At 36.2% G+C, this 23864-nt stretch overlaps 1 protein-coding gene across 13 annotated transcripts in view; it reads left to right on the top strand.

Moving 5' to 3' along the window:
* STAU2 (staufen double-stranded RNA binding protein 2) overlaps positions 1–23864 on the top strand; it is a 311591-nt gene that overhangs the window by 12240 nt on the left and 275487 nt on the right. For 5 of the 13 annotated variants that reach the window (XM_081816127.1, XM_081816136.1, XM_081816131.1 and 2 more), the window contains exons 3-4: positions 1319–1373; positions 21003–21131. The exons of 7 other annotated variants lie outside the window; for them this stretch is intronic. In XM_081816127.1, coding sequence (XP_081672253.1) covers positions 21092–21131 — 40 coding nt within the window. In that variant the 5' untranslated portion in view covers positions 1319–1373; positions 21003–21091. The remainder of the gene's footprint in view (positions 1–1318; positions 1374–21002; positions 21132–23864) is intronic. One more of the 13 variants, XM_081816128.1, reaches the window with a different exon arrangement.

Raw genomic sequence — 23864 nt, 5'->3', positions numbered from 1 at the left:
GCGCCTGAGTGGCTTAGTTGGTTAAGCGACTGCCTTCGGCTCAGGTCATGATCCTGGAGTCCCGGGATCGAGTCCCACATCGGGCTCCCTGCTCAGTGGGGAGTCTGCTTCTCCCTCTGACCCTCCTCCCTCTCATGCTCTCTGTCTCTCATTGTCTCTCTCGCAAATAAATAAAATCTTAAAAAAAAAAAAAAAAAGAAACTAAGGCCTAGAGTTTAAGGGATAATGATACCTATCTCACAGGTTTGTTGTGAGGAGTAATTGAACTAATAACAAAGGCAAAATGCTTAGCATTGGCCCTGGTACTATTGCTACTGCTATTAATATTGCTGTTGCTATTGCTGTCTGGTTCTGGAGATTGAAGAGAAAGGAGGGCAGACATTTAGGTTGGTCATTAGAGTTGAGTAGTTGTAGTTGTTTGGGGGAATGAAAAGCACTTGGACATTTTTCAAGTCCAGGTCTGCAGTAAGTGCTTTCCTCTTTCTTGCCATAGGCCCCAAGAACTCTATTCTTTTCTCTTAAAAGCTGCTGCTACTTACTCTTAGTTATTTTATCTCCAAGTCTGGCTGTGGAGTAGAATCTACAGTCTGCCAATCTCTCTCGAAGCTGTAGGATGCAGTCTATAGTTTGAGGATTAAAAAAAATAACATAAGGAGGTTAAAATATGTAGGAAGGACTTTGGCTTTCTGCTGTGTTGGCATAACAGGATTTTTCCTCTGTGTGGCCAGCTTCCAAGATGGCCCTAATGATCCCTGCTTCCGGATATTTATGCCATTGTATAATCCTTTCACACATTGTGTGGCCAGTAGAATGTGGTGGAAGTGATGGATCACTTCCAAGGATAGGTTATAAAAGACCTGTGGCTTTTGCCTCTTCTCTCTCCCTTTGTGCTGCCCTCACCTCTCCCCGCTCACCCCTTCTCATTCAGAGTAGTTAGCTGCCATGTTGTGAATAGCTCTATGGAGAGGTCCATGTGGTGAGAAATTGAGGCCTCCTGCCAACACCTAACAAGGAACTGAGACCTCTAGCCAACAGTGTGTGACTGAACCTTCTTGGAAGCAGATCTCCCAGCCCTTGTCAGGTTTCCAGCTGTAAACCACTGGCCCATCAACATCTTGACTGCAACCTCATGAGATATCCTGAGCCAGAACCACCCAGCTAAGCTGATTCTTGATTGCTGAACCTCAGAAACTGTGTGGAAATATAAATGCTTGTTTTTTAAGATGCTAAGTTGGGGGTAATTTGTTATGCAGCAGTAATATACCCTTCCTTCTTAAACAACTTGAGAACATATAAATATGTAAACAATGATTTTTAGACATTGGATGGCAGGTGGCATCGGACTGATCCCTGAGAGAATGGAAACAAATGAGGTAAGCCCTTCTGTTAACACCAGTTTACAGTAGAGCCTAGAGGTTGTTTATAGGCTGCAGTGCAAGGAGGAGGAACCAAAACAGAGCTCACTTTTGTTGAGATTAAGAAACAAAGATGGGTGTTTGGGAAGGCCAAGATGGTTAGAATTGCAGGTCAGAGTGCCAGAGAGAAGAGACTTGGGGGAAGAGGGCTGAGTATATAGGTAAGTAAAAAAGTGACCTCAAGCATGAAAACATTTTAGAGATCTGCAGAAGGTGTTCCTTGAGGTTTTGGCTGAGTTCTGATCTGTAGATGCATGACAAGACCTACTCAAAGTCAGGGAAAGAACTACTGGAAAACAATTTCCAGAATTCATACAAGGTGTTAATAGTTTTTGTCTAGACTATCCAGAGTCTAAAGACCGTGTAATACATGTGGCATTGGGAAGAGTCTTCGGAAGGCTTCAAGTGATCCCAAGTAACTTAACTGTGCACCAGAATAAAGTCCAGCATTAGAGGAATGCAACGCAATTCAGAATCCAACAATAAAATTTATGGTTTTAATCATTCATTCAAAAATTACAATGGTTGTTTCACCTTGAATAAGGGTTATAACAACTAGAGAGATCAGTAAGGAAGTAGAGAACTTGAACAGCATTATAAGCCAGTTAGACTTAATAGACATACACAAAACACCCAGTAAGAGCAGAATACACGTTTTTTCAAGTGCACATGAGACATTCTACAAGGGATAGTCCATATATTAGACCACAAAATCTCAAAACATTTTAAATAATTGAAATCATAAAAGTATCTTCAGTCACAGTGGAATGAAGCTGGAAGTCAATAAGAATAATGGAAAACTCACAAATATGTAAAAATTAAACAACATACTCATAAATAACCAGGAGGTCAAAGAAGAAATCACAGGGAAAATTAGAAAATAACAGACAAATGAAAATGAAAACACAGCATAACATAATGAGATACAGCAAAAGCAGTGCTCAGAGGGAAATTTATAGCAGTAAATACTTATATTTAAAAAGAAGAACTCCAAAGAACTCAAATCTAATTTTTCACCTTATGGAAACTAGAAAAAGAGAGCAAATTAAACCCAAAGCGAGCCAAAGAAAGGAAATAATAAAGATTAAAGTGGAGATAAGTGAAACAGAGTATAGGAAACAATATAGAGAATCAGTAAAACCAAAAGTTAGTTCTTTGAGAAGATCAACAAAATTGACAGACCTTTATCTAGACTGACAAAGGGAAAAAGCAAAGACGCCTATAACTAAAATTAGAAATGAAAGTGGAGATATTGCTGCTGACCTAAAAGAAATAAAAATGGTTATAAGAGAATACTATGAACAACTGTATATCAACAGATTGGATAACCTACATGAAATGGACAAATTCCTAGAAACACAGATTACCAAAACTGACTCAAGAAGCAATAGAAAATACGAACTGACCTGTAACAAGCAAACAGATTGAATTAATAATAATAATAAAAAATCCCTCCAAAACAAAAGTCCAGGACTAGGTGGCATTACTGGTGAATTCTACCAAACATTTAAAGAAGAATTAACACAAATTCCTCTCAGACTCTTCCCCAAAATAGGAGGACAGGGAATACTTCCTAACTCAATGAGACCAACATTACTCTGATACCAAAGCCAGACACCATGAGAAACAATACAAAAACTACAGATCCATATTCCTTATGAGTATAGCTGCAAAAATCCTCAACAAAACACTAAGACGCTGAATCCAACAGTATATTTAAATGGTTATATACCATGACCAAGTGGAATTTGTCCAGGTGGGAATGCCAGAGCAGTTCAACATAGGAAGATTAATCAGTGTAATACACACTGCATTAATAGGATGAAGGGAAACAAACAAACATCACCAGTTAATATGGAAGACTTTTGACAAAATATAACACCTGTTATATTTTCTATTACAATAAAAACACTCTAGAACTAGGAAGAGAAAGGAAATTCTTCAATATGATAAAGGGATTTATGGAAAACCCACAGCTAGCATCCAGTAGTGAAAGACTGAAAACTTTTCCTTATGATCAGGAATAAGACAAGGGTGCCTCTTTTCTTTTTAAAGATATTTATTTATTTGAGAGAGTGAGCAAGAGAGAGAGAGCACAAGTGGGGGGAGGAGCAGAGGGAGAGGGAGAAGTAGACTCCTCACTGAGCAGCGAACAGGGAGTCCAACATGGGCCTCGATCCTGGAACTGTGGGATCATGACCGGAGCTGAAGGCAGATGCTTAACCAACTAAGCCACCCAGGCGCCCCAAGTGTGCCTATTTTCATACTGCTATTCAACATTGTGGTAGGAGTTATAGCCAGAGAAGTTAGGCAAGAAAGAGAAAATCCATATTAGGAAGGAAGAAATAGTTATTTCTATTTGTAGACAACATGATCCCATATATAGAATACCCCAAAGAATCCACAAAAACACACTGGAGCTAATACACAAGTTCAGAAAAATTGTCGGTATAAGATCAACACACAAAATAAAATTGTGTTTCTGTATACCAGTGGTGAACAATCCAAAAGGAAACTAAGAAAACTGTGCCATTTAATATTGTCCAAAAGCATAAGGAGTTGAAAGATTTGTACACTGAAAACTATAAAACATTGTTGAGAGAAATTAAAGACCTAAATAAATGGAAAGACATTCTGTGTTTATAGATTGGAAGACTTAATACTGTTGAGGTGGCAATGCTATGCAAAACAAGGTACAGATTAAATGCAATCTTTATCAGAATTCTGGTGACCTTTTTGCAGAACTGGAAAATCATATTCTTTAATTCATATGAAATTGTAGTGGGCCCAAATAGCCAAAACTCTGTTCTTGAAAACGAATAGAGTTGGAGAACTCATACTTCCCCATTTCAAAATATATTATAAAGCTACGGTAGTCAAAACAGTGTGGTACTGTTGTAAGGATAGACATATAAACCAATGGAATAGAATTGAGAGAAATTAACTAATGTATAAAAATTATATTATTATATATAACATATATCTATTTATCTATCTCCAAATGATCTTTGACAAGAGGGTAACGACCACTCAATGCAAGAAAGAATAATTCTTTAACAAATAGTTTTGGGACAAATAGATATCCACATGCAAAAGAATAAACTTGGATCCCTACTCACACCACGTTAAAATATTAACTCTAAATGGATCAGTGACCTAAATATAAGAACTGAAACCCTGACAACTCAGCAACAAAACTACAAACAACCCAGCTAAGAAATGGGCAAAGGACTTGAATTGACAATTCTCTAAAGAAGACATACAAATGGCCAATGTGCATATTTTTAAAAATTTTTAAATTTTAAATTTTTTTATCTTTTAGATTTTTAAAAATTTATTAGAAAGAGAGAGTATGAGCAGGGAGAGCAGTAGAGGGAGAGGGAGAAGCAGACTCCCTGCTGAGCAGGGAGCCTGATGTGGGGCTTGGTCCCAGGACACTGAGATAATGACCTGAGCCGAAGGCAGACGCCCAACTGACTGAGCCACCTAGGCACCCTGGCTAATATGCATATGAAGAAATACTCAACCTTGTTAATGATAAGGGAAATGCACATGAAAACCACAATGACATACCACTTCATGCCCACTAGAATGGCTAGAATAAAAAACAAAAACAGTAACAAGTGTTGGTAAGGATGTGGAGAAACAAATCCTTGTACATTGCTGGTGGGAATGTAAAATGGTTAACCTTCTGTGGAAAACAGTGTGGCAGTTCTTTAAAAAATTAAAGATAGAATTAGCATATGACCCAGTTATTCCACTCTTCGGTGTATACCCAAAAGTACTGAAAACAGGTACTCAGATATATGTACACACTTGTTCATAGCAATACTATTTACAATAGCCAAATGATGGAAGCAGCCCAAATGCCTGTAGATGGATGAATGGATAAACAAATTTTGGTATACAAATACCACTGACTATTATTCAGCTATATATAGATAAACAAAACAAAACTGAAGTACTGATACATGCTATAGTGTGGTGAACCTTGGAAACATTTTGCTAAGTGAAATAAGTCAGACACAAAGGTCACATATTGTATGATTCCATTTATATGAAATATCTATAATAAGTAACCCTATATAAACAGAACTCAGATTGGTGTTTGCCAGGGCCTAGGGGTAAGGGAAATAGGGAGCAGCTGTGTAATGGGTACAGAGTTTCTTTTTGGGGTGATAAAAATGTTTTGGAACTAGATAGAGGTGTTAGTTGCACAACACTGTGAATGTACTAAATGCCACTGATTTGTTCATTTAAAAATGTTTAATTTGATGTTATGTCAATTTCACCTCAAAAAAAAAAAAAGTTGAGTTCAAGATGGTGATGTAGGAAGATCCTGAGCTTGCTCCTCCCATAACAAATAAACAACTACATATGAAATAATTTCCTCTGAAAAAGACCACAAGACCGGATGAACAGAACCTCTACAACAAAGGACAAAAAAGATAGCACTGAGATGGGGAGAAGAGGCAGAGAGACATCATCTTGTAAAAACACCCATCCCAGGTGTGATACACAATCAGGAGGGAACTCAGAAATACAAAACTTTCCTGAGGAGCAGGAGGTTAGTGCTTCACAACAGGCATCCCAATCCTTAGGTCCTGTATAAGAGAAACAAGCCACAGGCTTTTACAACCACCTGGGATTATACCCAGAGAAACCATAAAACTAGGGAATGGAGAACCCACTCTTAAAGGGTTCGCACATATACTCAACCCCAGGACCAGCACAAAAATACCAATTTGAAAAGTGCCTTTGTGAAGAAGACCCACTAAGTAATTTTAAGGCATCTGTCAGTCAGGCAGGAAACTGTTGGGACTTTCTCTGGAGATGGAGACATTGGTGGGTGCCATATTTGTGACCTCATCCTATCCTGCTAATGTTGGTGCTGGTGGGAACCATTTTGTAATTATCTCTCAAATTGCTAGAGCCAGTGGGCACATCCAGCTGAGAACCCTGCCCACTCCCACAGTATTATCACATGTTGCAGCCAGGTGGAAGCTCCACACAGCCACATGCTGCAGCTGAGCCAGGTGTCAGCTTCACTCACCCTATGCTGCAGACATGGTGCCATCACAGTAGACAGTGCATACAGTCCACATAGGGGATCTAGCTCTGGTGGTCAGAGGGGATTTTGCTTTTGAGGTGCATGTGACATCTCCTACACAAGGCTGCTCTTTCAAGACTAGGAGAGGTAGTTGATTTGCCTGATCCATAGAAACAAACAAGAGCCAGGCAAAATGAGACAGAGAATATGTTCCAAATGAAAGAACAAGATAAAACATCAGAAAATGACATGAATGAAATGGAGATAAGCATATCAGCCTGATAAAGAATTCAAAGTTAATGGCCATAAAGATGCTCACTGAACTTGGGAGAAGAATAGATGAACACGGTGCGATCCTTCATAAAGAGACAATATAAGAAAGATCAAACAGAAGTTATGGAGCTGAAGAGTGAAATAATTGAAAACTACACTAGACAGGTTTAAAGGCAGACTGGATGAACTGAATATTGGATCACTGAGCTGATGATCAGCTGATGACAAAGCAATGGAACTCATGTAGACACAGTAGTGAAAAGAAGAATTTTAAAAAATGAAGATAACTTAAGGGATCCTTGGGACAACATCAAGTGGGATAACATTCACTTTATATGTGTCCTAGAAAGAAAAAGAGAGGGGTGCCTGGGTGGCTCAGATGGTTAAGCATCTGCCTTCGGCTCAGGTCATGATCCCAGGGTCCTGGAATCGAGCCCCGCATCGGGCTCCTGGCTCGGCGGGGAGCCTGCTTCTCCCTCTGCCTCTCTCCCTGCTCATGCTCTCTCTCTCTCTATCTCTGTGTCTCAAATGAATAAATAAAATCTTAAAAAAAAGAGAGAGAAAGAGACAGAAAACTTATCTGAAGAAATAATGGCTGAAAACTTTCCTAATCTGGAGAACAAAATAGATGTACAGGTCCAGGAGACTCAGAGAATTCCAAATAGGATGAATCCAAAGAGATACACACCAAGATACATTATAATTAAAATGGTAAAAGTTAAAGAGAGAACCTTAAACGTAGGAAGAGAGAAACAACTTACTGCATAAAAGGGAAGTCTCATAAGGCTATCAGCAGAGTTTTCAGAAGAAACTTTGCAAGACAGAAGCAAGTGGCATGACATATTCAAAGTGCTGAATGGAAAAAAAACTTCCAACCAAGACTTCTCTACTTGACAAGGCTATCATTCAGAATTGAAGGAGAGATTAAGAATTTTTCAGATAATCAAAAGCTAAAGGAATTCATCACCATTAAACCAGCCTTATAAGAAATGTTTAAAGGGACTTATCTAAACTGAAAAGAAATGGTGTTAATAACAATGTATGAAAGTAAAAATCTCACTGGAAAAGGTAAATATATATTAAAAATAGTGGATCAGAGGTGCCTGCATGGCCCAGTCATTTAAGCGTCCAGCTCTTGATTTCAGCTCAGGTCATGATCTCAGGGTTGTGAGATTGAGCCCCACATCAGGCTCTGCACTGAGTGTAGAGCCTGCTTGAGATTCTCTCTCCCTCTCTGTCTGCTCCTCCCTGCCCCCCAAATTAAAAAAATAAAAAAGTAGAGGATCAATCACTTATAAAGCAAATATGAAGCTTAAGAAAAGAGAAAAATAATGAAGTTGACTAAAACTGTGATAGTTAAGGGCTGCATAAAATGATGTCAATGTGACATCAAAAATATAAAACATGGGCAGGGGTGAAGAAAATATGTTTGGAATATGTTCAAATTTAATTGCTATCAACTCAAAGCAGCCCATTCTATGCATAGTAAGTTCTATATGAATCTCATGGTAACCGCAAAGCAAAAATTTACAACAAATACACAAAAGAAAATGAGAAAGGAATCTGAACATAACACTAAAGAAAGCCATCAAACCACAAGGGAAGAGAAAGAAGAAAGGAACAGAGGAACTATGAAAACAGCCAGAAAACAATGAACAAAATGGAAATAAGTACGGACTTATAAATAACTACAGTACTGTAAATAGACTAAACTCTCCAATCAAAAGACAGTGGCTGAATGGATTAAAAAAAAGCAATACCTATCTATATGCTGCTGACAAGAAACTCACTTCAGAAGTAAGGACGTACACAGACTAAAAATGAAGTGATGGAGAAAACTATTCTATGCAAACAGGCATGAAAAGAAAGCTGGAGGGGTGCCTGGCTGGCTCAGTTGGTGGAGCATGACACTCTTGATCTCAGGGTCATGAGTTGAAGCCCCGTGTTGGGTGTAGAGCTTATTAAAAAAAGAAAAGAAAATACTATAGCTATACTCACAGCAAACAAAATAGACTTTAAAATAAAAATTGTAATAATAGACAAGGAAGGGCATTACATAATGATAAAGGAGTCAATCCAACAAGACATGACATTAATAAATATGTATGCATCCAACATAGGAACATCAAGACATATAAAACAAATATTAACAGACCGAAAGGGAGGAATTGATGGCAATACAGTAATAGTAGGGGACTTTAACACCTCACTTACATCAACAAATAGATCATCCAAACAGGAAATTAATAAGGAAACATCAGCTTAAATGACACCAGATGGACTTAATATATTCAGAACATTCCATTCAAAAGCAACAATACACGGGTGCCTGGGTGGCTCAGATGGTTAAGTGTCTTTTTAGGTCATGATCCCAGGGTCCTGGGATTGAGTCCCGCATTGGGCTCCCTGCTAGGCGGGAAGCCTGCTTCTCCCTCTGCCTCTGCCTCTCTCTCTGCCTCTGCCTCTCTCTCTCTCTCTCTCTCTGACTCTCATGAATAAATAAATAAAACATTAAAAAAACAGTATTAAAAAAAGCAACAGTACACATTATTCTCAAGTGAACATCGTATATTCTCTAGGCTCGATCACATGTTAGGCCACCAATTAAGCCTCAATAAATTAAAAAAGATTGAAACTCTTTTGAGCATTTTCTTCTGATCACAATGGTATGAAACTAGAAATCAATTACAAGAAGAAAACTTGAAAAACCACTAAAATGGGGAGGTTAAATGACATGCTACTCAACATTTTTGTCACTGAAGATAACAAAGAAATAAATACAGAGAGACAAATGAAAATAGAACTGTGATATACCAAAATCTTTGGGATATAGCAAGAGCAATTCTAAGAGAGAATATTATAGTAGTACAGGACTACGTCAAGAAACAAGAAAAATCTCCAGCAGTCTAACTTTACACCTGAAGGAGCTAGGGAAAAAAAGAAAAGAATAAATGACAAAGTTAGTAGAAAAAAAGAAATAATAGAGATCAGAGCAGAAATTGAACTAGAGACTGAGAAACAATAGAAAAAATTAATAAAGCTAAGAGCTGGTTCTTTGAAAAGATAAAGTTGACAGACTTTTAGTTAGACTAGCCGAGAAAAAAGAGAAGGTTCTAATAATCAAAATCATAAATTGAAAGAGAAATTACAACTGACAGCACAGTACAGAGGATCATAAGAGACCACCAAGAAATATATGCTAACAAATTGTACAACCTAGAGGAAATGGATAAATTCCTAGGAACATACAATCTTCTAGGACTGAATCATGAGGAAATAGAAAATCTGAATGAACCAATTACTATTAAGGAGATTGATCAGTAATCAGAAACATCCCAACAAGCAAAAGTCTAAGACCAGATGGTTTCACTGGTGATTTCTACCAAACATTCAAAAAGATTTAATACCTGTCTTTCTCAAACTCTTCCAAAAAATTGAGGAGGTAGTACCTCCAAACTCATTTTATGAGGCTGGCATTACCCTGATAGCAAACCAGACAAGGACACCACATAAAAATTTCTTAAAAATTACAGGCCAGTATCATTAATGAATATTGATGCAAAAATTCTTAACAAAATATTAGCAAACTGAATTCAATAATACATTAAAAGGATAATAAACCAAGATCAGGTGGGATTTATTTGAGGGATGCAAGGATGGTTCAACATCCACAAATCAACCAACATGATACACCACATTAACAAAATGAAGGAAAGAATTGTATGATCATCTTTATAGATGCAGAAAAAGCATGTGACAAATTTCAACATACATTTTTTTTAAAGGTAAGATTTCTTGTTTTTTTTTTTTTTTTTAAGATTTTATTTTATTTATTTGACAGACACAGCGAGAGAGGGAACACAAGCAGGGGGAGTGGGAGAGGAAGAAGCAGGCTTTCCACAGAGCAGGGAGCCCGATGTGGGGCTCGATCTCAGGACCCTGGGATCATGACATGAGCCAAAGGCAGACGCTTAACGACTGAGCCACCCAGCTGCCCCTCAACATAAATTTTTGATAAAAACTCTAAATGAAGTGGGTACAGAGGGAGTGTACCTCAACATAACAAAGGCCATGTGTAGTAAACCCACAGTTCACATCATACTCAATGGTAAGCAGCTGAAAGCTTTCCCTCTAAGATCAGGAACAAGACAAGGATGCCCACTCTTACCACTTTTATTCAATCTAGTGTTGGAGATCCTAGCCACAGCAATTGGTAGGAAAAAGAAATAAAAGGCATCCAGATTGGAAAGGAAGAAGTAAAACTGCCACCACTTAAAGATGACATGATGCTATAGAAAACCTAAAAGACTTCACCAAAACCTGTTACAACTAATAAATGAATTCAGTAAATTAATGGAATACAAAATGGAGTTTTTATAATGAGTTATTAGCAAGAATAATTAAGAAAACAATCTCATTTATAATTGTATCAAAAAGAATAAAGTACCTAGGAATAAATTTAACCAAGGAGGTTTAAGACCTATACAATGAAAACTAAGACATCATGAAAGAAATTGAAGAGGACACAAATGTAAATAAATACCATACTCATGGATTGGAAGAATTGATATTAAAATGTCCATATCACCCAAAGCAATCTGCTGATTCAGTGCAATCCCTATCAAAATTCAAATGGCCTTTTGACAAAGCTAGACCAAATAATTCTGAAATTTATATGGAACCACATCCTTACCAATACTTCTTTTTCTTCTCCTTCCTTCCATCTTTTTCTTTTCTTTTTTGGTTAATGGTCATTCTAATGGGTGTGAAGTGGTATTTCATTGTAGTTTTGATTTGCATTTTTCTGATGATTAGTGATATTTAGTATCTTTTCATATGCCTGTTGGCTGTTTGTGTATCATCTTTGAAGAAATGTCTATTCAAAGTTCCTTGCTCATTTTTTAATTGGGATTTATTTTTTTGATGTTGTTGAGATGTAAGAGTTCTTTATATATTCTGGATATCAGTCCCTTATCCAGGTATATGATTTGCAATGGAAACAACTTTTTTTTTAAAGATTTTATTTGTGAGAGAGAGAGAGAGAAAAGAGAGTGTGCACACAAGCAGGGGGAGCGGCAGGCAGTGGGAGAAGCAGGCTCCCTGCTGAGCAAGGAGCCCGATGCAGGACTCAATCCCAGGACCCTGGGATCATGACATGAGCCGAAGGCAGATGCTTAACTGACTGAGCCACCCAGGCATCCCTGGAAACAACATTTTTTTTTTTTTTTTTAAGATTTTATTTATTTATTTGACAGAGAGAGACACAGTGAGAGAGGGAACACAAGCAGGGGGAGTGGGAGAGGGAGAAGCAGGCTCCCCGCAGAGCAGGGAGCCCGATGCGGGACTCGATCCCAGGACCCCGGGATCATGACCTGAGCTGAAGGCAGTTGCTTAACCAACTGAGCCACCCAGGCGCCCCAACATTTTTTTTTTTTTGAAGACTTTATCCATTCATTTGAGAGAGAGAGGGAGGGGGAGTGGCAGGCAGAAAGAGAAGCAGGCTCCCTGCTGAGCAAGGAGCCCAGTGCAGGACTTGATCCCAGAACCCTGGGATCATGACCTGAGCTGAAGGCAGATGCGTAACTGACTGAGCCACCGAGGCACCCCTGGAAACAACTCTTGAGAAGCAAAGTCAAAGAATTTATTTTCAGCAGACTTGCACTGCAAGAAATCCTAAAGGAAGTTACTTAGGCAAAAGGAAAATATTAACAGGTAGAAATTTGGATCTGTGAAGAGGAATGAAGAGTGCAAGAAATGGTAAAATATGGGGTAAATATAAAAGATATTTTCTTCCTTTTTAAACTTTTCAAAAGATAGTTGATTATTTAAAGCAAAGATAACAGTGAGTTGGTGGCTTATAGCATACATGGAAATAGATTGACTGATGTCAGTATCATAAAGAATGGTACAGGGGAAAGTCAGTATAGTATTGTTAGGTGCCTGTACTGTACACAAAGTGGTATAGTATTTGAGTGTAGGCTTTGTATACTTAAGAGCACTTGCTAATAAAAAATAAAGAAAAATAACATATAAGCCCATGGGGGAGATGAAATTGAATATTAAAAACTAATCGGTCCACAAGAAGGTAGGCAAAGATGAAGAATGGAATAAACAAGAGATGGGACAAAAATAGTAAAATAGTAAATTTAAATCTTACTTTTTTGATAATTAAATTAAATATAAATGATATAAATAACCTAGTTAAAAAGTAAAGATACTCAGATTGGCTAAAAAAGTAATACTCAAGTATATGATGTCAGGAAACTTATTTGGAGTATAAAGGTAAAAATAGACTAAAAGTACAAGGATGGTCTGCATCTGGCTCATATGTAGTAATAGGGCCTGTATTTATACTCATCACGAAACAATCCCCTGCTCCACAAACAAAGTACACCAAACAGTAGTTCTGAAGACACTGCATGTGAGGCAGTGATGGTCAGTGATCCCTGAGTGGTGAGAAACAAGTGAAGTGAGCCCTGCAATTGCCTCTGCTGCATTGAGAGACTCACCAGGTTATGGCACAGGCAGTGAGAACTGAGTTGTGGAGTTTGGCACATTCCCCTGGTTGAGGAGATGTTGTTGCTGTGGAACTGAGTCACAAATTATAAAAGCAAGAGAACAAAATATTTCCAAGTCACTTAACTGCATCCCAGGACAAAGTTCAGGAAGATTTGTAGGAGTGGGAAATACCAGCATACAACAAGTTGAAATTCATAGTGCATGTCATTCAGTTAAAGATTCCCATATATGCACAGGACCCAAAAAACAACCCATCATGAAAATAACCATAGGGACACAGAATTGACACAGATGATAGAATTAGCAGAGAATGTTAAAAGTATTTGTTGTAATTATATTCCATATGTTCAGAAAGTGAGAAACATGTAAGATGCAAAGAGATCCATGTAGAAGTTTTAAAGATGAAAACTACATCTGAGACGAAGAATACACTAGATGAGATAAATGGCAGATAGGACATTGCAGGAAAAAGATTAATGAACTTGAAGGCATAGCAATAGAAACTATCCAATAGAAACATACAGAGAAGAAAGAGGGAGAAAACATCAGTTTGTTGCAGGATACCTTCAAACAATCAAATATATAAGTAGAGTTCCTAAAGGAGGCCATTTACATAAAGATGTATTTCCAGAAATAGTGGCCAAAAACGTTTCATTAAGATGAAACCATAAACCAAAACTTTCCAAATAAGTTTTAAGATGAAACTCTAAAAAATTGAATGAGCTACCAAGTATAAGCAATATAAAGGAAACTACACCAAGGCTCATCACAATCAAATTACCAAATACAAGTAATAAAGAGAAAATCTTAAAAGCAGTCAGAAAAAAAAAAAGACAAGATCAAGTTGTGTGCATAGGAGCAAAGATAAAGATGACATTAGATTTCTTGTCAGAAATAATATAAGCAAGAAAACAGTGGAATAGCATCTTTAAGGTACTGAAAGATGAAAAAATAATCTCCCTAGAATTCTATATCTGGCAAAAATATGTTTCAGAAACCAATGTGAAAAAATTCATCATATTCAAGATGCTGCTTCAGAAAAGCTGAAGAAATTCAATGCTTCTCCCCCCACCCCCCACACTTCAGGAAAATTTTAAAGTCCTTCAGACAGCAGGAAAATGATGCCAGTTGAATTAAAAAAAAAACAAAACAAAAAACGCAAGAAATGGTAACTAGGGTAAATATATAGAATTTGTTTCTTATTTAATCTCTTTAAAATGTAGTTTTTTAAAGTCAAAATATTAACAAGATACTGTATGGTTTATTGCATCCATAAAAGTAAAATGCATGATAACAGTAGCTTAAAGGCCAAGGAAGAAAAGGAAGCATATTATAAGACTCCTATGCTCTACACTAGGTGGTGTGATATCTCTTAAAGGTAGACTGTGATAAATTAAAGATATGTATTGTAAACTCACTAAAATAGGAAAACAGAGTCATAAATAATAAGCGAAGAAAAGTAGATAGAATTTAATAATAACAAAACAATCCAACAGAAGTCATGACAACATGAAAAGGGAAAGAAGGTCAGCTGGGACAAATACAAATAGCAAGATGATATGTTCTACTGAGTAAGATGGAATGTTCTAATGAATAACCACATTAAATATAAACAAAGATAATATTCTAAGCACCCCAACTTAAAGGCCAAGATTGAATCAAAAGCAAGATCCAGCCGTATTACTTGCCTACAAGAAGCACTGTTAACTGTATACACAAATAGGTTAAAAGTAAAACGTGGAAAATGATATAACATGGTAACCTATTAGAAAGAAACTTGGAATGAGTTTATTAGTTTCAGACAAAGGAGATTTCAGTATTATCTGGGACAAAGAAAGTCATTTCATAACAATAATGGGGTCAGTTAATTAAGAGGACATAAGAGGTTTTATGTTTATGCACTTAATAACTGAACTTCAAAACATACAGAACAAAATTAATAGAAATGCAAGGAGAAATTCATAATTATAGTCAGATTTCAGTAATGCCTCTCAATAATTGGTATAATAAGTGGACAGAAAATTACCAAAGATACAGTTGAGTTGGATACTATTGTCAACCGACTTGACCTAACTAGATTTACAAAATACTGTACTCAAGAAGAGCAGAAGACACATTTGTTCAGAAGTTTACACAGAACATTTACCAAGACTGACTGTGTTTACCAAGATAGAGCCATAAAAGAAGTCTCCATAAATTCAGAAGGATTCAGTTCATAAAGAAGAATCTCAGACCACAGTGGAATTAAATTAGAAATCATTAATAGAAAGATCCTTGGAAAAATTCCCAAATATTTGGAAATTAAATAGCATGCTTATAAGTAATCCATCGTTAGAAGAAGAAATCAAACGGGAAATTGGGAAATATTTTAAATTGAATGGGAACAGAAACAACATATTCAAGATGCTGCTAAAACAGTACTTAGAGGGAAATCTATAGCTCTAAATGTCTATATTAGAAAAGAAGAAAGATCTCAAATAAATGAGTTCAGTTTCATTCAGATGATTTCAGAGTAGAAAAAGAAGAGTAAATTAATCCCAAAGGAAGCAGAAGAAAATAATAATCTGAATAGCCCTCTATCTAGTAAATAAATTGAAATTGTAGTTAAAAATCTGCTTACAAAGAAAACTCCAGGTCTAGATAGTTTCACTGGCGAATTATATAAAACACTATGGGAAGAAATAATATCAATTCTACATTAACTTTTTAAAAATATTTGAAGTGGATGGAATATTTTCCAAAGCCTATGCTGGGAAACCAGAACCAGGCAAAGACATTATAAGTAAACTTCAGAATACTACCTACTTGTGAGCATAGATACAAAAATCTAAACCAAATTTCAGCAAATCAAATTCGACAGTGTATTAAAAGGTTAATATATCATGACCACTTGGTGTTTATCCCAGGAATGCAAGGTTGGTTTAACAATCAAAAAAAAATTGGGATGCCTGGGTGGCTCAGTCGGTTAAGCATTGGCCTTCGGCTCAGGTCATGATCCCAGCATCAGGCTGAGCAGGGAGCCTGCTTCTCCCTCTGCCTGCTCTGCCTGCCGCTCCCCCTGCTTGTGCTCTCTCTCTCTCTGACAAATAAATCTTTAAAAAAAACAGTATAATTAATCATATTTACAAACTGAAAAGTAAAAATCATGATCATCTCAGTAGATGCAGAAAAATCATTTGAGTAATCCAATAAACATTCCTGATTTAAAAAAAAAAAAAAAACCCTTGAGCAAACTAGGAATAGAAGTGAGGTTCCTCAATCTGTTAATGGACATTCATGACAAACCTCATTTACTGACATTGTACTTACTGGCGAAAGATTGAATACTTTCTTTATACAATCAGGATCAAGATAGAGATGTTTACTTTCACCAGTCTTAGTCAACATTGTCCTGGAGGTTCTAGCTAGTGCAATCAGGGAAGAAAAAATAAATAAATGTTATTCACACGGGAAAGGAAGGAATAAAACTGTCCTTATTCACAGATGGCCTGATTGTCTATGTCGAAAATTTAACAGAATTCTATTACCACTAATTGAATGAGTTTACTAAGGTTGAAGTATATAAGATTAATATACAAAAATCAGGTGGGTTTCTGTAAAGTAGCAAGGAGCAATCAGAAATTTAAATAAAAATTACCATTTAATAAATATAAAAATATGAAATATGATAAATCTGACAAAATATGTTAAAGAAAATTGAAAACTACAAAATACTGTTGAAGGATCCCTAAATACATTGAGAGATACAATTGATACAGATTCTGTATTTTGAATTGAATTTTTTGCTAAAATTTATTTGTAATTCCCCAAATCAGTATTTGCAGTGCTTTGCAAAGTGGCACAAAATTTGAGTTGCCTGATGTGCACAGTCCAAACTGAGGATGAACATTTTATTGTCTTGTTTTAGCCCTCATGCATTAAGCAAGTGTCCTTTTCTTGCTCTGTGTAGTGCCACATTTTTAGCATTTTGGTGTTTTTTGTCGGTGATTTAGCTGTTTAAAATGTCTCCTAAGCATGATGCTGAAGTGCTGGGTAGTATTCCTAAGCACAAGAAAGTTTGGATGTGCCTTATGGAGAAAGTACATGTATTTAGATAAGCTCTGTTCAGGCAGGAGTTAGAGTGTTGTCAGCTCCGAGTTCAGTGTTAATGAATCAACGATATATACTAAGTAGGGGATCTATAAGCAGAAACACACGAAAAACAAGGTTATATATTGATTGAGAAAAATGTTACAACTAGAGGTCTGTAGGAACCCGTCTTTCCCCTAGTAGCAATGGTTTAATATTTGATAATTCACTGTTTATGGGGACATTATAAAACACAATTATCATGGAGATGTTTTTATTTCAATATTGAGAATTAACTGTATAACCTGTACATGAGTTGGAAAACTCAACTTCGTTAAAATGGTGATTTTTACCCAGTTAGTCTGAGGATTCAAGGGAATTCTTCCCTAATCCTTGCAGGCATTTTTGCCTAAAATAAAATTCATATGTAAATGCAAGAACTTAGAATAGCCAAAACAGGTGTGAAAAAGAACAGTGTTGTGGGGCCAACACTACCTAATTTCAAGAAATACTATAAAGCTACAGTAAAAGCAGCATTGGCATAAAAATAGGCAAATAGATCAGTGAAACATAAGAGCTAGGCCAGAAATAAAAACCCACTTACATATCGATAACTGATTTTGACAAAGCCATAAAAAGCAATACAGTGGAAAAAATAATAGCATTTTTCACAAATAGGGCTTGAGCACTGCACATTGATCTACAAAAAATGGAATTGAATCCATATTTTGCACTATGTGCAAAAATTAGTTCAAAATGGCCCAGAGACCTAAATGTGCAACCTAAAACTATAAAGCTTCCAAAAGAAAACATAGGGGAAAATCTTTGAGACCTTAACTAGGTAATGATTTCTTAGATACAACACCAGGAGCACAATATATAAATGGACAAATTGATAAACTAGATGTTATTAAAATTAAAGTCTGCTCTTCAAAAGACACTAGTAACAAAATGAAAAGAGATACCACATTCTGGGAGAAAATCTTTGCGAAACGTATACCTGACTATAATGACTTATATTTAGAGTATATAAAGAACTTTTCAAATAAAACAATAAGAAAAATAACCCAATTATAAAATGGGTAAAATATTCAGATGGATGCTTCATTACAGGATAAATACAGGTAGTGTGTAAAAAAATTCAACATGTGTAGTCAATAGGGAAATGCAAATTAAAATCACAGTGAGATAACCATTACATAGCTGTTAGAATGGCTAAAGTTAAGAAGACCGACCATATCAAATGTTGGTAAGGCTACACCATATTTTAGCAGTGTTTAAATCCCAAGGTGGCTTCATTTGTAAAAGTCAGGGATTGTAGACATGGCACTTACAGCCTGCTGTGAATCAGATCCTTGAGCATCTTCTTGTTTTTCAGAAACTTGGTAGCCCCGTAAAGACTAGAAAGGACAATAGCAGAGTCTGAAACTTTTACACTGTAAACTGTTCCCTACTTTTGGTATGGCTTTGTAATTTCTTTAAATATAAAGGTTATATTTATACATATTCATTGTGAAAAGGTGAAACAATGTGGTACTACAAAGTAGAAAGTGAGGATTCTCCGGACACCTGGGTGGCTCAGTCATTAAGCATCTGCCTTCAGCTCAGGTCATGATCCCGGGGTCCTGGGATGGAGTCCCGCATCGGGCCTCCTGCTCAATGGGGAACCCGCTTCTCCCTCTGCCTGCAGCTCCCCCTGCTAGTGCATACACTCATTCTCTTTCTCTCTCTCTGACAAATAAATAAAATCAAAGAAAAAAAAAGTGAGGATTCTCTCTGTTCCCTGCCAGTTGCATTTCTTCTTTAATGCATAGGCGCCTGTTTGATTTAAAAAAAAAAAAAAAATTAAAATGAGATCAGACAGTAAGCTCTCCTAGCTGTTTTTCATTTAACACTTTGTAACATCTTCCATGTCAGTGCATAAGCTCTGTACCTCATCTTTTCAAGGTTGCTCATCCCATTGTAGTTTAACTCAATAATTATTGATAGATACATATTTAGCTTCCTTATAGTTCTTCAGTTACAGTCTTGCTATGCACATTGTCACTGTGTATATTTTATGTGAGTCTTCCTGTAGTATGAATACCTAGATGTAGAATTGCTGTTTTAAAGATAGAGGCAATTGAAACTTTTTTTTTAGATTTACTTATTTATTTTACATGTGTGCAGGGGGGAGGGGCAGAGGGAGAGAAAGTCAAGCAGATTCCACACTGAGCACAGAACCCATCATGGGACTCGATCTCACAACCCTGAGATCACTACCTGAGCCGAAACCAAGAGTCGGAGGTTTAATCGACTGCACCACCCAGGTCCCCTGCAATTGAAACTTTAACCAGTATTGCCAGTTTGCTCACCAGAAAGTTTGTCCAAGTTCTGTTTGCATCGGTAGAGTTTGCACCCATTTTCCTACATCCTTGCCAATACTTACATGATCAGTTTTACCATCTTTATCAGTTTAGTGTGGTAAATTACATTTCACTGGAATTCAAATTTTTATTTCTTTAGACATTAGTTTTTTGAGCAGATGTGTTTACTCAAATTGGGAGTCGATTGTGAGTACATTTGCCCTTTTTTTTTTTTGGATTTAAAAAATTTATTTTGAGGGGAGGGGGTGGGGGGATGGGTTAGCCTGGTGATGGGTATTAAAGAGGGCACGTACTGAATGGAGCACTGGGTGTTATACGCAAACAGTGAATCATGGAACGCTACATCAAAAACGAATGATGTAATGTATGGTGATTAACATAATGAAATTTAAAAAAAAATTTATTTTTATTATCTTTGTGTTTTATGGATGTAAACAGTTTTTCCTTACATGTTGCAAGTATTTCTCCAGTTTGTAGACTTTTTAAGCATCATTTATGGTATGTCTTGCTGGTATGGGAGTTATACATTTTTTTTTTATTATGTTAATCACCATACATTACATCATTAGTTGTTTTTTTTTTTGAAGATTTTATTTATTTATTTGACAGAGAGAGACACAGCGAGAGAGGGAACACAAGCAGCGGGAGAGGGAGAGGGAGAAGCAGGCCTCCTGCGGAGCAGGGAGCCCGATGCGGGGCTCGATCCCAGGATCCTGGGATCATGACCTGAGCCGAAGGCAGACGCTTAAGACTGAGCCACCCAGGCGCCCCTACATCATTAGTTTTTGATGTGGTGTTCCATGATTCATTGTTTGAGTATAACACCCAGTGCTCCATTCAATATGTGCCCTCTTTAATACCCATCACTGGGCTAACCCATCCCCCCACCCCCCTTTTTATGTTATTAAATCTGTCAGTTTATCCCATTATGACTTTTAGGGTTCCCTTCTTATTTAGAAAAGTCGTTTGTCTTACAGGATTGTGACAGATATTTAGCCAAATTTTCTTGTGCTTTTGTCATATTTTTATGTTTTACATTTTAATACTATGGAATTTATTTTTGTTTATATGAGGTAGGAACTTAAATTTTTCCTTAATTGGTAGGCAATTAGAACAATTTGATCCTTGGGTAGTGATTTTGCTTGGACAACCTTAGGTTATAGTCCAATTTGAAGTTATATGGTTTGTTTTAGTTAGAGATATGGAGAGGTAGTCCTATTTCTCCTAGAAGGCAAGAGCGTGTGGAAGGCAAATTCCTTTGCTCTTTTGACTTTTTTTTTTTTTTTTCCTTTTTATTTACTTGGGAATTAGGATGAGTCACTTCCAGTAGCAGGGCATAGGGGAAGGGAAGCCAGCAAAGAGACATAGAAACTGTGTCCAAGTTGTTTCTGGGACCGGGGATGAAAACGGATTCTTCTGTGGAGAGACTTGCCTTGGCAGGTGAGGTAGACTATGTATTAGCAACAGCTCTGGCTGCAATTTAACTACTTTAAAAATGTTGCTACTGTAAGTTCTGGCTTAGGAAACTTTTGGTGTTTTGGTGGATTCTGGTCAGTTTTTTCTGCTGTTTCCTTCTATGCATTCTGTTTTTTGTTAATGATTTACTTGAATTTGCTGGAATGTGATGTGTTTTATGTGCTTTCTTCTGCATGTGTGCTGTGGAGAAGCTTGGATTGTCTTTCTCTTTTCTACCCTTGCTAGCTTGGTGAATTCCTTGTTTACTTAACTAATCTAATCACCACCTCTTGAAACCTGCCTTTCAGTACCTCTTTCACCTAAGAACTCCCTGTAACAGCCTTATTGTAGCATTGGTATTGTAGTATTGTATTTGTTTATTTTATGTGTCTGTTTCTTATACCATTCTGTGAGCTCTCTTGGGACAGGGATTTTGCCTATTGATTGAAAACTCTCAGCTCCATTATTTTGGTATAGTTTGAAGATTTAAGTCCCAGAGAGTCAGGATATTTTATAAAAATATGAAAGTAGGGTCTGTCTCAAAAAGACTAGAGTGTATCTATTTTTTGTTGAGTGTGCTGATACTGTTGTTATAAGTATCTATTTACCAGTGTTACCTATCAAAGTTATGGTGAGTTACATGTAAACAAATTTCATATCAACAAAGATAGAATATTCCCTAACACAAATATGAGAAATCTTAAATGTCTTTTATATTACAGCTGGGAATTTTTCAGTGGAAACAAACTTATGATGTCATAAGTCAGTGGAAAAAAATAACATACATGTTTTTTGACAGAATATTAAAAAAGTCTATTTGTGTGAATAAAATCAGCTTATCCTAACAGAACATTTTAACTCAGAATATTTTTGATTGCAGGGCTATGAAAAAAAGTTTATAAAACTGTATCACTGTTTTCATAATTTGATGGTAGTATGTTTTAACAAATTGTTTATAATCAGAATAATAATGGATTCTTGTCATTGTTAACAGTTTTTGCATCATCTCGTTCAACCCATACAGTTACCCAGTAATATAAAAACAACTATTATTCTTGTTTTACTGTCTAGGAAAGTGACCTTTAAATACTTTCTCAAACTCAAATAGGTATCAGTGAGTGGCAGAGATATCCAAAACAGGCTCCTAACCATCATATGGCAGTTGCTCTCTCAAAATGACAAAGTCTTAGATTGTGAAATCCATTATCATTGATTTTATTTACTTTTAAGTAAGCTTCTTTCCCAGCCACCAAACTGACTTGAAGCCTATTTCAAAATATCTTCCGTGAAAACATTCTTAGGTCTCTTGAAAATGTATACCTATGCAACAGTGTATGCATTTTTCACTTTTTGCACTATTGACTTTTCTAAGAAGTTATATATAAGTTAAGCTTGTAGATCTCAATTTTTATAAATCAGTTGTTTTACAGTTTCATAGATGCTTTATTAAAATTTTGGTTTAATTTTTTAAAAAAGATTTATTGTTTATTTATTTTAGAGAGAGTAGCGAGATCGCACCTGCGCGATTGGGGGAGGGCAGAGGGAGAGAGAGAATCTCAATAGGCTCCCCATTGAGCTCAGATCCCCACACGGGGCTTGATCCCATGATCCAGAGATCATGACCTGAGCCAAAATCAAGAGTTGGTTGCTCACCTGACTGAGCCACCCAGGCATCCCCAAAATTTTGTTTTAATTCTTAATTATTGCTCTGTCACTGAGCTCTGTCAAGTAGTTAATACTAATAAAATTCCTGATTAAATAGAGGCACAGCTATTTAAAATAAAGTTTTAATCATTTTGTAAAATAAATTACAACTAGGACTAATTATTTTTAAATTTACCGAATTTAAACCTTTAAATATTAGTTATAAAGCTTTATCTATGTGAGATCCTGTGTGTATTTGCACACCTTTCACAACAAAACTTCAGCTACACATTAAAATGCTTTATAGGATTCATGTTATTTTTATGCAGCAAAAAGTCAAAGTTAGTGGAATACAAGTTTAACACCATGTTATTAGTTGGCACTTTGCTTTAAAGATTTAGATCAGGTTTTCTTACCAAACAAGTATAGAGAGCTATAAACATCATTTTTTAAAAATTTAAATTCAGTTAGCCAACATAAATAAACTTACAATTTTAATCACATTTTAATATATTAAAAACCCATGCTATTAAAAATTTCCCCTATAACATTGTGCTTGATATGCTCCTAATATTTTTTGCATTGTAGCAGATGAATATATAGCATTGCTGAGTTACGAAAATTATACAGTAGTATAAATGCTATTTAAGTGTTATGAAAAATTGACTGATTTTTACCAGGCTTTAATATATTTTCTCATTTTTAACAAATTGTCATTTTTCTTTGCTTCTTGATACAGATATGGGTATCTGTGTTATCTGTTGTACTTGAGTTATTTAATGCCATGGTATGCAAGGACCCAAACTGAGTATAGCCCAGGTCACTTTGTGTTTTATATGATGACTGACTTTCTGGTACAATTTATAAAACTTAGAGTGGAATAAGTAAGATGCAGGTTTCCTCAAACCTCTTTTGACTTACTCTTGTCTTTTTTGTGCTGTTCCAAAAAGTAATAATTACTAGTTTTTTTTTTTATTTTTTTTGTTTTACATGCCACTTAGAGTGGTTTAATTGTAGAATTGACTGTCAACTGTATTGGTCCTTCAGTTGGTTGCTTAGGTTCTCTTTTCTTTT

The sequence above is a fragment of the Leptonychotes weddellii genome, chromosome 4 (assembly GCF_054177405.1).
Source record: "Leptonychotes weddellii isolate Sample4059 chromosome 4, ASM5417740v2, whole genome shotgun sequence".
Lineage (NCBI taxonomy): Eukaryota > Metazoa > Chordata > Mammalia > Carnivora > Phocidae > Leptonychotes > Leptonychotes weddellii.
Note: the sequence above shows the minus strand (reverse complement) of the source record. Positions and strands in the feature narration are given on the sequence as shown.